The sequence below is a fragment of the Lathamus discolor genome, chromosome 14 (genome assembly GCF_037157495.1).
Source record: "Lathamus discolor isolate bLatDis1 chromosome 14, bLatDis1.hap1, whole genome shotgun sequence".
In the NCBI taxonomy this organism is placed as follows: domain Eukaryota; kingdom Metazoa; phylum Chordata; class Aves; order Psittaciformes; family Psittacidae; genus Lathamus; species Lathamus discolor.
Window position 1 is genome coordinate 9,341,516 of NC_088897.1, and position 12,456 is coordinate 9,353,971.

A 12,456-nucleotide genomic window follows, 5' to 3' on the forward strand; every position below is an offset into this window, starting at 1 on the left:
GAGGAGGTTGGCGGTGGTGCAGGATGGCCAACATGTGCCCATCTGACACAGTGAAGCACACAGGGATGCTCTGTTAGCAAAGACACAGCTGCCTCCAGGAGCCTTTTCAAAGGCCAAACACATGGACCGGAGTGAATGGAAGAGATGTGGATACTGAAATCCCCATGGCAGCACCCCTGGCATCCCTCCTCTCCTCTCCCAGAGGCACCATGGCACAACTGGAGCTGAACTGTCCCTGAAGCATGACCAGAATTGAGCATCCCCAAATGTTTCGGGCTCTTTTTCATTCACAAGCTGATTTACACAGGAATCATTTGCATTTCCTGAGGCATATGGAAGCACAGGAAGAGCTGGCCAGCAGAGCCCTGAAGGCACAGTTGCTACCTGAGTACAAGGACCTATTTCTGTGGAGAGGGCAGAATCATGCCAGGAACGGGCTCTGCTGCAGGCTGAGCCCTCCGCCCGCTGCCTCTTCCCAAGCTGTATTCCTTTACATAAGCAGTGCAGGCTTTTATAGACCTGACTCACAAACCTCCCCACCTCAGTAATATTTTAGAGTAAATTTAGCACTGGTGATACACGCCTGACCCAGAGGGAACTCCATTTATAGCACAGCAGGGAAATATCCACATCTCCCCCCTTCCGCACTCGGCCTTGCTACTTGGGTGTTTCAAATCCCCTGTGCTGGAAGGTGGGGGAGCGCAGGCGAGTGATCCCACCTGGACACAGGCACCCAAACGTCTTTGGTCCCAGATGGAAGGTGAGGAATATTGGTCCCACTTCCAAGAACCCTGCATCAGGCAGAGGGGAATGGGTAAGGAAGATAAGATCCAAACCGACATTGGAAGGGATGAAAGCCTTCCTGCTCCCAGCGCATGGGGAGAAGCACACTGCTCACACAACAAAGCGGCTATCAGTGGGTTTCCAGCTCCAGGTGCAGCTTTGCTTGATGAGCTTCGGGGCACCCTTCATGGACTTCAAAGCCAGGAGAGGCATTTTCTGTGAAAGAAATCAAAACGAGAGCAAAACTGAATTCCCGTGTTTGAAAAGCCCACTTGGAGCCAAACACGGACGAAGCAAGAGAGGAGAATGTGATGGGGAGACAAAGGAAAAGCAGCACAGGGTGCAAGGCCTAAATGGGCACGACTGCAGAAGACCTCTCAGAATCCCTCCCCAGGCTGACCGCGCTATCTGCTGGCCGGCTCCTAACTCATTCACAGGGCGCAAAGTGAAGACAACGAGAAAATAACCCACCATGAGAACTGCAAATGCCGCTTCAAAGGCTTTAAAGAGGGACTTTAATTACGGCCAGACTTCTGCTTTACCCGCAGCGCTCTCAAAACTGGGTTAGCAAAGCCTCAGGGTCCCATTAGCACAGAGAGCAAAGGAGGACTGCCATGGCACGGAGATGAAGCGAGGGATGAGCCGCAGCACGCGCGGTTGTAACGGGCTGAGCCGGCTTGCAGAGGAAGGGGAATATGAAGGCAAGAGGAGGCTCTGAGTGTTTAATGAGATGCTGAAGCACAAGCGCTGGCAGCACTTTGGTACCTGCAGACCCCCGCTCTGGCATGCAGCAGATGTAAACACCTCCTGGAAACACGGAGGCTTCTCTTCGAACAGTCAGAAATCAAGTCCACGCAGCAGCGCATCTCCCACGCGCAGGCAAGGGGAAAACAAAGGCACTCCTGTCTCTGCCTGTGAATTCCTAATGGAGCGCTCGGCTCCCTTTCAGCAGGAAATCTGCTCATGGAATTGCACCAGTACTAAAGGAGCAGAGCGTGGCTCATCCATAATGCAGGAACACCCACTGCGCCCGAGCTTGTCAGGAAGGACAGCGGATTTCAATATGAACAACAGTATTCTGGGAGGCGGATGGTTAAAAATATGTCTCTTACGCCTGTGCCACTATAAATTATTGACTGCACAAGGAGCTGGAAAAAGGGATTCAGCTCCATTAACAATGTAGTTTCTAATCCGAACGAAGATGGAATTTTATGCACCACTTATCGCCAGCGCCGCAACTGGAAAACCCAACTGCACTTCCCACCGGCTGAAACCAGCACGGCCTCTCCATTTCCACAAGTTTTTGGAGTTTCTCTAGCTTGAAGCATTCAAAGCTTTCCCTTGAGAAAGCATATGGCCATTCCTGAATATTTAGTAGGCACATTAAGCATATGGAAAATTACCCCTGCTTTAAAGCAGCACTGCAGGTACAGCCGAGAGCTACCTCCCTCCATCCCAGCCTCATGCAGATGGACAGGAATGATGCTGCTAGGCAGATTTTGTTGTTGGAGAATCCCAGACTGCTTTGGGTTGAAGGGACCTTAAAGCTCATCCAGTTCCAACCCCAGCCACGGGCAGGGATCCCTTCCACCAGAGCAGCTTGCTCCAAGCCCCTGTGTCCAACCTGGCCTTGAGCACTGCCAGGGATGGGGCAGCCACAGCTTCTCTGGGCACCCTGTGCCAGCGCCTCAGCACCCTCACAAGGAAGAGCTTCTGCCTAAGAGCTCATCTCAGTCTCCCCTCTGTCAGGTTAAAGCCATTCCCCTTGGCCTGTCCCTACAGGTCCTTGTTCAAAGCCCCTCTGCAGCTTCCTTCCCTTTAGCCAGTGGGAGCTGCCCTAAGGCTTCCCTGGAGCTTTCTCTTCTCCAGGCTGAACGAGCCCAGCTCTCTCAGCCTCGCTCCACAAGAAATAAGAGTGAACACCAACAGCAACCCTACCAGATACAGATGGGTCCTTCAGGCATGATGCTGCCTGGTCTGAACACCCAGGGATGGAGGGGCTTCAGACTGCAGAGGTGCTACAAAACTACAGGACACAACAGAACACAGAGAGTTTTTACCATGCCCAAAGTCCCTACTTACTTTTGGTGTTTGTGTTGTGATTGGAGGAGCAAGGGAAAAATAAGCTATTAAACTACCAAATCTCTTCAAATCAACATCAGTCAACGCAGCAGTTTTTGGGTGCAGTTGGGAATTGAATGTTTTCTGCTAAGGATACATAGAAAATTTGGTAAAGCTTACCTCTACAGAGCATCATCCTTGTTCCATCTGAAAGTCTTGACTACATTCAGGCCTTTCCAATGCAGATGCTTGAAACGGAAGCAGAGAAGAGGAGTCCAGGTCTGCACATACAGGCAGGAGGAAACACACCCCATCACACCAAGGATTTGGGGCTAAGAAATGCTCCATCACATCTGATATCTGGTATCCAGAGAAACACAGTTTCATATGTCCAGTGTCAGCCCTAAGCTGGACAGATGAATATTGTCTGCATCTTCCCTGAGGGTTAGGTAAGCAAAGATTGTCAGGGGGAAAGAACCAAACACCTTGCTCAGAATTCTAATTTATTATTAAATTACATATCAAAGCTTTTTATTTAATACATACAGAGAATGCACAATAGGTGAGAACAAAAATAATTACAGTTACAATAAAATAAGTTTCAAGAAGCTGTAAGGAAAGCAAAATATCAGAAAGTGCAATCAGTTACAGGGGTCTGGACTGGGATACTTTGTGAGAAAGGGTTCTGATTTCTGCCTCGGGTGTTGACTCAAACTGCTGTCTTCACTCAGTAGGAGACAGACCAACAGCCACTTCGGTATTCTCAACTGAGAGCATCACCACTGGTTTCACATATCCAGCTGACAGAAGAGACACAGGGCACCAAGAGGACTTGTCACCTAGGATACGGCTCAGGTTTGGCTCGGAATATCTTTCACTGGAGCATCCTGTGCTGCATGGTGCTCCACAGGCCCACTGCTCTGAAGGATTTCATAATCCGGCACTGCTCTAAGGGGGTTTGGATTTACTTCCTTCTTCAGAGCAATACAGCTTTTACCTTTCCTCCTGTGTCAAATGAAAGCTTTTGGGGAGAAAAAACGTAAAAGCAGGAAAAGGCTCTGCATTAAGTGATCTTGGGACACAAGCTGCTATGTTCAGGCAACTAAAAGAGTTGTGACTACACACATTACACCATCAGAAGTGGTGGACCAGGCTTCAGTCCCTGTGCAGCAGCTTCAGGAACGCAAGCTCTTGACAAGCTATCTGAAGCTTTCACATCACCCAAAACTCTACTTCTGCTCTTTTGTTTGCAACATCCAGGGAGGAACGGACTCTTTCTTCTCACGACAACCTTAAGATCGCTGAAAGGAAGGACTTCTAAAACTACAAATGAGAAATTCTAGTTATTATTCCATGTAATGAATCCAACAGGAATTTACACCACACCTTGATATGCAACAGCTCCTGGAATCAATATCATGCCTTCCCAGGAAGGACATGCTCTTGTATTACCAGAACCCCCACTGCTTGGTCCCAAAGCCTCCCCCTTTGCTCAGGCTTGCTCCCAAGCAGGGCCGGGGGTAAGTTATGGCTGAGATTTAAAGAGTGTGTGCGGGAAATGTGCCCTATAGAAATACTCTGGATTTCCTCACTTCATTGCAATGCCTTAGCAATAATTTTCTTCGCACAATTCAATTTGGTTGTGTTACAGAACTGCAACTTTGCCAGGAATTGCAGAAATGAGACTTGAACCACGTTTTTTCCCCTTAGAGCAAGAGGAACCACACAGAAGGAGAAGCTTAGAGAACATATTTAGCAACAGGAGACATACAAACCTATATTTTGAGATTTGAGATGAAAAACTACAATCCACTGTTTTCATTTTACAGCCCATTGCTCCAACTACAGCTTCATGTATTAGAGATGTCCAGGAGAATTAGTGAGGCTTTCCCCTCCGCTATATGTGAGCACAGCAGAGAGCAAACTCGCCTGCTCGCATTGCTAGGGCACTACCAGGAGATGATAAAGGGGGAACTACAAGGTTAATTAAATGTATTATTCAACACAAACCTTGTCTCGAAACCAACACAAATAAAAACCATGTAGGGGCTGCCAGCACTGAAACAATTTCCAGTAAAGCTTTATCAGAGAGAATTCAGTATAATTTGGTTATTTTATACTAAAATATATCAGTTCCTCCATTACATTTCCATAACATGAAAAATCAGTTGTTTACATATTTATTATGATCTACATTTTTTCCATAGCAGCTTTTTCACACAGTAAGATTAAATATATGCACCAAATCATCAATGAAGTCCAGCAAAAAGACTTGCTATAAGATTAAATAAATGAATTTATTTACGGTACTGCAGATCTTATATTGCCAACTATAGAGCAACCACGTCCTACAAATCCTAAACAGAAGCACGACTGCCGATCAGGGTCCCTCAGGGTGGTGAAGGAATCAAAGAGAAAGCACTGGGGGAAGAGGTTTGATCTCCCAATGCAGAGATTCATTAATAAACCTCCTTTATCCATCCATGTTTTTTCATAAACCCCTTTCATGAACACTTCAAACCAGGAGCATTCCCAAATCAACCAGATAATCACCCTTTATTTCAAATACAGCCCCACAGGTTTACATGTGTCAGTCCAAATGCTTTCCAATCCCAATAAGGACCAATTAGAAAGTCTTTGTGGACTTTTTAGCACAAAGTATTAGTCTGCAAATAAACCTTCCAATGCACACAAACAGTTTAGGTGCAACAGTGTGGGTTTTTCACACTACATAGGCAAGAGCCTTTACTCCCTCCAAAAGAAACTGCACAGACACTAAAAAAAGCAGTAGAAAATTGTGTCTGTCCCACCACACTCTGTTCCAGAAGAGAACTCGGAGACTATCTGACATTTGTGGGTAATGTTATACATGAAATCTGTTAGGAGCACTGTAAATTGATTGCGAAAAGAGTTAAAAAGTTCTTGGAAAGCTATTTCAGTGCCTCGGTTTGAATTTATTGAGTTATGATATGACAGATGGAAAAGAGCTGTTGAAAGAACACGAAAATCTGTAATTCGTGAATGTGCAATATCAAAGCCGTTCCTGACGTCAGCTCTGTTCAGAGATGGAAACACAACAGGATTCATGGTGCATGTCTGAACGAAAAAAGACTTTTTTCTCCCCAGATACTGGTAAATAATACTTGTTTTACTGTTCATACATTCAAATTTTTACTATGAGGTGTTACGTCCCTAAGTTTCACACGCAGATCCATCTGCCTCAGGTAGAATCATCGTAATTCTCATTTCCAATTGGCATTTAGGTTATATCCTACTTACAGTGTAAAAATAATAATGCTATTAGAATAACTTTATCTAAATTACAATATAGACTTTTCAAACTGCTTGTCATGTCTTTATAAAGACCTTTATGATGCCAGCCAAAGTCAAAGTAGTTACACCCAAAAGACTACTTTTAGGTGGAACTCATGTTTGGTCACTTCTCAGATGACTGAACACTACAGTAAACAGCTGCTAGGACACTGTGCTCCCTTTTTACGAAGGGGGACTTGTTAGTCCCTTTAAAGCCACAAGAAACCTTACAACTCTTCCTCAGAGGGTAATTTATTCATAACCTGTGCAAAAAGTGAACTAAAGAACCCTTTCTGTTTGTTTTTTTTACTTTGAGGAGTTTGTGTGAAGCACAGTTTTCACAGCACAAATGATGCAGAATTAACTATCTCAACCATGAGTTAAAAAAAGGATTACAGAACATGGATTTAGTAGTAAAGCAACCTGATGGCTTAAAGCTGCAATATTCTTCTCACAGGGCGAAAGCGTTCAGTATTGTGCTTGGCCTATGGGGGAAAAACAGGTTTCCTGCTTGCCACCCAAGGCAAGCATAATGATGATCTACTTATAAGCCAACAACAGAGCTCCCCAGCACTGCTGAGCACAGAAGTTTTTCCACCTGTTCTGGTAAGCATCCCGTATTTACTTACCTTGCAGTGAAAAGGGGAATTAAAGACAAACAAATCCCACCAAATTTAAACCAAAGGAAGATGTATGGCAGGGAAGGAGGAACACCGCAGCTTCAACCCAAACCCAGTGTCGCAGTCTACCATCATAAGCTCTAGACATCATGCTGATGCTCCCAGCCGTGATGAGCAGGCTGTTGGAAGTCTGTCGCTTCCCCCGCTCACTTTTCATTGACTGAGGGGGGGAAAGGGTTGGTGGTGATGAGTTTAGCAAAGTCCATCGAGGAACATCCATCAATGGAAAGCATACAGCAGCAGTAGGATGGTACAGATGCCAATAATGCCACCCAAGATGAGGGAATCCCGTCGTTTCCGAAGGTTGATCCTTTGAATCAGGCTGTTCACTGCTGGAAACCGATCTTTAAGGAGTCTGAGTCAAGGTCGTATCAGCAAACACTTGACTTCTTAACTAACAAGCCCCAAAGTCTGTATGTAGAAACCCCAACACTACAGTACACAGAAACGCAGAACTACTCCCAAGCTGAAAAAGGCAGACACAGTAATAAATCTCCACTAATAATCAAAGAAATGGGAGAACAGAACAGCTTAGAGCTCACACGTACACAGAATTCATCACCTAAATTACCAGCATTTGATGTAATTTAATCTCCACTAGGTGAGGCTTAGTTACTTTCAATAACTGTGCTTAAATAAGTATGAAAAAAATATGGGGCAGTTACATAAAACATCTGTGGAATGTATTTAATGGAATTCTGTTACTGGCGAAGGGAACAACCGAAGGCATTTGACTGAGAAAATCATGCACATTGCATGACTATGCACTGCTCAAGTATAGCACATAAGGAAGAACTCCTACTGTAAAGTCATAAAGATGTAAATTTGTCTTTTAATGTACAAAATACAGCCACCAACAAGATAATAAATTTCAGAGCTTCATGGCTTTGGAACCAAGAATCTTTAAGGCCAAAGATTACTGGATCTTTTTTGCTCTTGCCAGTTGCTAAGAACTGCAATGAAATTTATGGGTTACCAAGATCCATCTCTTCAGGATGTAATCTGTCTAATCAAATGATGTTAATGTTGTTCTTTGGGCCCCTATGACAGGAAGGAGTAAGTGGGAAAAGGACAAACACGTATGACTTGACAATCTGGCCCATTCTTTAGCCATGAGCACAGAATATGAAGAGAAACCAAGGAGCCAAAATCTTAACATCTCCAAGACTGTGACAAGGCAAGAGGTCATCAATACTCAGCTGTAAACCATAAAAAGAAGCAATGTATGCCAAGCTTCAGCTCTGGACAAAAGCAAAAAGCAAGAAGTGAAATTACACTTTTACAAAGCCACACAGCAGAGAAGGCCATAAAATGGTGCTGCAAATCTCCACCTGAATATTAAGCTACATTGAGTTATATGCAGTATTCAAATTTGAGTAAAACCAACTTACTCACTGCATTCCTCTTTAAGACGCTTCAGTCATCAGCCAGCCACTGACATCGCAAAGCATTTTGATTCCCAAATGACAGGAGTGAAAAATTGTACTATACCTCTTCTGCACTGGCAGCACAGTATTTTAGGGAAGGATACTAGCCAAGGTATTCATCTTGCTTTGTATTGACTTCAACATCCCTCTCTGCGAAGTCATATTTTCTTTAGTTGCCATGGCAATGCTGGAGAAAGAAGAAGAGTTGATCAAGTTGTTGGTGCTAAGAATAATCTAGAGCTAAAACAAGAGGAAAGCAAGAAGGCAACGCTTCTTTAGCGAACAATGAATGAGGAGAAGCTGTATGAATGAAAGCACATTTTTTCCACTAATCTTTATCTTTTACACTTACACGATTTCTCTTTTTATATAACCCATTAACAACTGAAAACACTGAGACCTCTTGAAACAGGCAGGGGTTTGGCATATCTCCACTAGCTCAAAAAACAGCACTACATTACAACCAGACCTAAAAGTACTCTTCTGGCATAAGCTTTACATTTAGAAGTTTGTTTAATCACAGAAGCCCCATACTTAACCCTCACTCTTTCATATGAAAGTTCTTGTCTGCTGTCAGGATATGATAGCTACAGAAGTATTAAGCAAATAAGAGCTGACTCACAATTACAAATCAATTTGCAAAGTGAATGTGCCTGTTGAGAGGAGACATTAAGTACAGTTTGAGACCTGACACAGCTCATATGGCTTCACACAGAAGGTTTCTGGACAACCAAGCTGGGCCATACAGTCACCAGGTCTTTGGAGACATTTAAACAAACAGAATGTTGGGATCTACTTGCTTTGACTCAAGAGTAATACTGTGCCCTGACTCCAGGGAAGTGGTGAAGGTTGGATATTCCTGTGTTAACATCTCTTCACAGCAAGCCCAACCTGTTTTCCATAAGCTGCAGCTGAGGGAGCTGGTGTATAATGAAATCATATCAAATGATGCTTCCAGCAAAGCACAGATGAGAGAAATTTCTGGTCCTAATTAAAAATATTATCCACGCATATGTAATTTTTATACTCTATTTCTTTACTAATACATGGTCTAGCTGCATGTGCTAGTAGGAAAAGTCACACAGACGAATTGTACACTCACTAAGCACAGAATGGGTGTTCCCAATGCTTTTATAGCAAAGACTGGTTGGTAAAACTTATTTCAAGTTTCTCTGGGGGCAAAACACTTGCAATGAGCAGCTCTGGATCTGGTGTTCCATTGCCCTCTCTACTAGAACACTGCAGCCAGTTTCATGGGAACAGCAGGCAAAATCCAGCAGAGCCAAGCCTAACAGCTGCCCTTTCAAGCCTTACAGCAAAAGGTCACAGTCACAGTTCACAAACACCTTAACGAAGAAAACAGCCCAGATCAATGATCCCTAAAGTGTTTCTGGAGCAATGAGTTCCTTTGGGCTCTCTTTCATTATATCTGCCTACTCTATCTCAAGTAGCCCTTGATAAAGGATCTTTAGCCTTCCCATAACGTGCCAGGCAAACTTTCAAGGAGAAAAAAAGACGAGGAAAAGGGCCACCACCTCTTCAGGTGGAAGCTGCCCTTTCCAACCGGTTTTGTCCATAAAAACTAACAGATCACCAAGCCAAAGACTGAGTGTTATGATAGGTATGATTTTTGGTTTCAGCAGTAGAAGAATACCTTGGCAAGCAAGACAAGTTCATCACGCAAACCTATGTGAGAGAGAAGCGCCAGCAGGGCCAGCTGATGTCTCTGGTAGCTTTCAGGTCACAGAAAATAACTCTTCCAAGAGCTCTATATAGGGAATTCTTTTAAATAGAACAACATGCATTGACAGGACAGATCAATATATTATTTTAAGCTTATTTTAGCATTCTGGTAAATTTGGACATACATTTAGGAAACTGAAGATTCATCAGTCATAAAGAGACTACGAACAGTTTGATAACATGCAGGCAAAGCCCTGGCATTTTCTATAAGATTTAACATTTTAATACAATTTTGATGTATTAGCTTTAAAAAATAAATATAAAAGGGAAGTTTTAGGGCAGAAGTAGGAAAAACCTTCAAGCTTTTTTTATTTACAGATGGCTACTTAGTATTTTTTTCTTCTATGTTTTTGAAGTGCCACATAAGCACAAAGTGAAAATGAAACTGATGGTTAACTGGAAGTGACAGGACTTGCAGTCACCTCCTTGCTGTTTATAATGGGGTTGCCAGTATCTGCAAAACCAGAAGAAAGTCCACAAAGCTTCTTCTCTTAGACTGTGTGTGCTCGTTCCTGTGGCTACAGTAGCTCATCTACAGTAACTGATTTTCATTACATGGGACAGCCTTTTCAGGACTAAAATTAGTAGAAATGAAAGTGAAAATTAGATTAGAGGAGAAAAGAAGGATCAAAACATTGCCTACCTATGAGCATACAAAGAAAAGCAGCTAAGAGAAGGTGCTAACAGATACCATGAACAGAGAATAAACAGCTGTATATCAGTATATAAAAAGCAGTTACCATCAAAGACTGAAAAAGGCTACAAGATTAGAACAGCAAGTACATCAAATCGTATCACCTGTGAGAAGATACAGCATTTGACAGATTATATACATTTACAATTCAGCATACAGGTATTTTAGTCCTCTAAAAAGCATCAAACTCACAAAACCATTACATTTGCTATTGCAAAGAGCACTCGGGATACTTCACTAGGAACCAAGCTGGAAAACAAAACACTTTCCTAGCTGCACACAGGAAACCCCGCTCAGTAACCCAGAGCTTACCTCATACCACCACACTGACTTGATACTTGTCCAGATGAAGTTTTAATACAGCATTGCCCAAGGCACTCCTGAATTAAGCCACATGTTTTCCTAAGATGCATCCAATGACTCATTAAGGTATCCATTCATTTACAGAAGTGAGAATACAAGATGAGTGCCAGGATATAAAGTGTTCCTGAGACACCTCCAAAATGCCTTTAGAAATTGTTATTACAGATTATCACAGAACACAAGGTTCCTGCTTTAACATCGGAGGAGTGAGGCTGCCCACTTCATATAAAGAGGCAGTAACTGTTTAAGCTTACATATTACAAGATTGGAACCTTCTTCACTTCTTTTATCTATCACTTAGAAAAGTGGGCTAAGTTTTACTGAAGGGCTCAGAGGAAAAAAGCCTGCAGTGATTATAATTTTGAATATGATACGGTCTAGTAATGAAATGTAATTGTGATCGCCATGAACAAGAGCTTAACTGGATTCTAGCTACCATGAACAAGTCAAAATTGAAGCAAAAAGCACTGTTCTTCATGTATAATTTGATGATTTAAAACACAAACTGGTTTGCCTAAGCTTTTCTATCTGTAAATGAAACTATTAAGCTTAACAACTATCAGAAAACACACAGCTTCTGGGGAGTAGTCCTCTGACTGGTCTTGTACAGCCTTAAGTACTGCAGCTTCCTCATATCCTTCATTAGCCAGTTTTGGGTTCATTCCCATCCCTAACATATGCTCATTGACTTACTGGTGCCATTTGTTCACTGACAAATGCATTTTAAAGAAAATTAATCATATTCTTTCCATTCACAATATTGGCCCCATTTACTTACTCAACACCATGATCTCCCCACATTAAGAATATGTTTTTCTCACTCTATGAAACTTCTACACAGCATTTAGGATAAAAGATTAAATGATTTTTACTGGAATCAAGATGACCCCGATTTAACGTTTCAGTTGGAAACCAGCAGGAACTGTTCTCAGTGCTGCACTGGCCTCAACTACTAGAGTTGGGTGTAAACCAAGTTTCTAAAACCAGATGGTATCCTGCTCTCTATATTTAACACTAAACCATGGCTGAAGTACAATATTAAAGACTGCTGCATTACTGGAGAGATCTCTTCTAGGTAAGCCCCAGGTCACAGCCACAAAGAGCCCACTCATCTCTACCGCACATCAGCAGGAGCATCTCAAATTCCTGTGCTTGCAGCTGTATTTCCTCAGAATTTCACTTATATTTCAAGTTTATCCTGGAATGTTCAGTAGTGCTGAGGGTATGTGAGCAACTTCAAAAGCAAAACAACTGCTATTCGTGCGCAGTTTGCAGTTTTCGCTGGCATGGAAAAGTACAGAGTGCTAAATACTTCCAGCCATTCCTACAGTCAAACTAGTCTAACATGCAGAGATACACCTTTAATGCTTCTTGACTTGGAAGCAAAGTGTTT

The 12,456-nt window shown here is 42.9% G+C and overlaps 1 protein-coding gene across 3 annotated transcripts in view; it reads right to left on the reverse strand.

The window, feature by feature from the left end:
• Nucleotides 1-3,334: 3,334 nt before the first annotated feature.
• The window catches only part of GOSR1 (golgi SNAP receptor complex member 1), a 29,734-nt gene continuing 20,612 nt past the window's right edge, over nucleotides 3,335-12,456 (reverse strand). For all 3 annotated transcript variants that reach the window (XM_065694680.1, XM_065694679.1, XM_065694681.1), the window contains 2 exons: nucleotides 8,368-8,450; nucleotides 3,335-7,180 (listed from right to left, as the gene is read on the reverse strand). In XM_065694680.1, coding sequence (XP_065550752.1) covers nucleotides 7,056-7,180; nucleotides 8,368-8,450 — 208 coding nt within the window. In that variant the 3' untranslated portion in view covers nucleotides 3,335-7,055. The remainder of the gene's footprint in view (nucleotides 7,181-8,367; nucleotides 8,451-12,456) is intronic.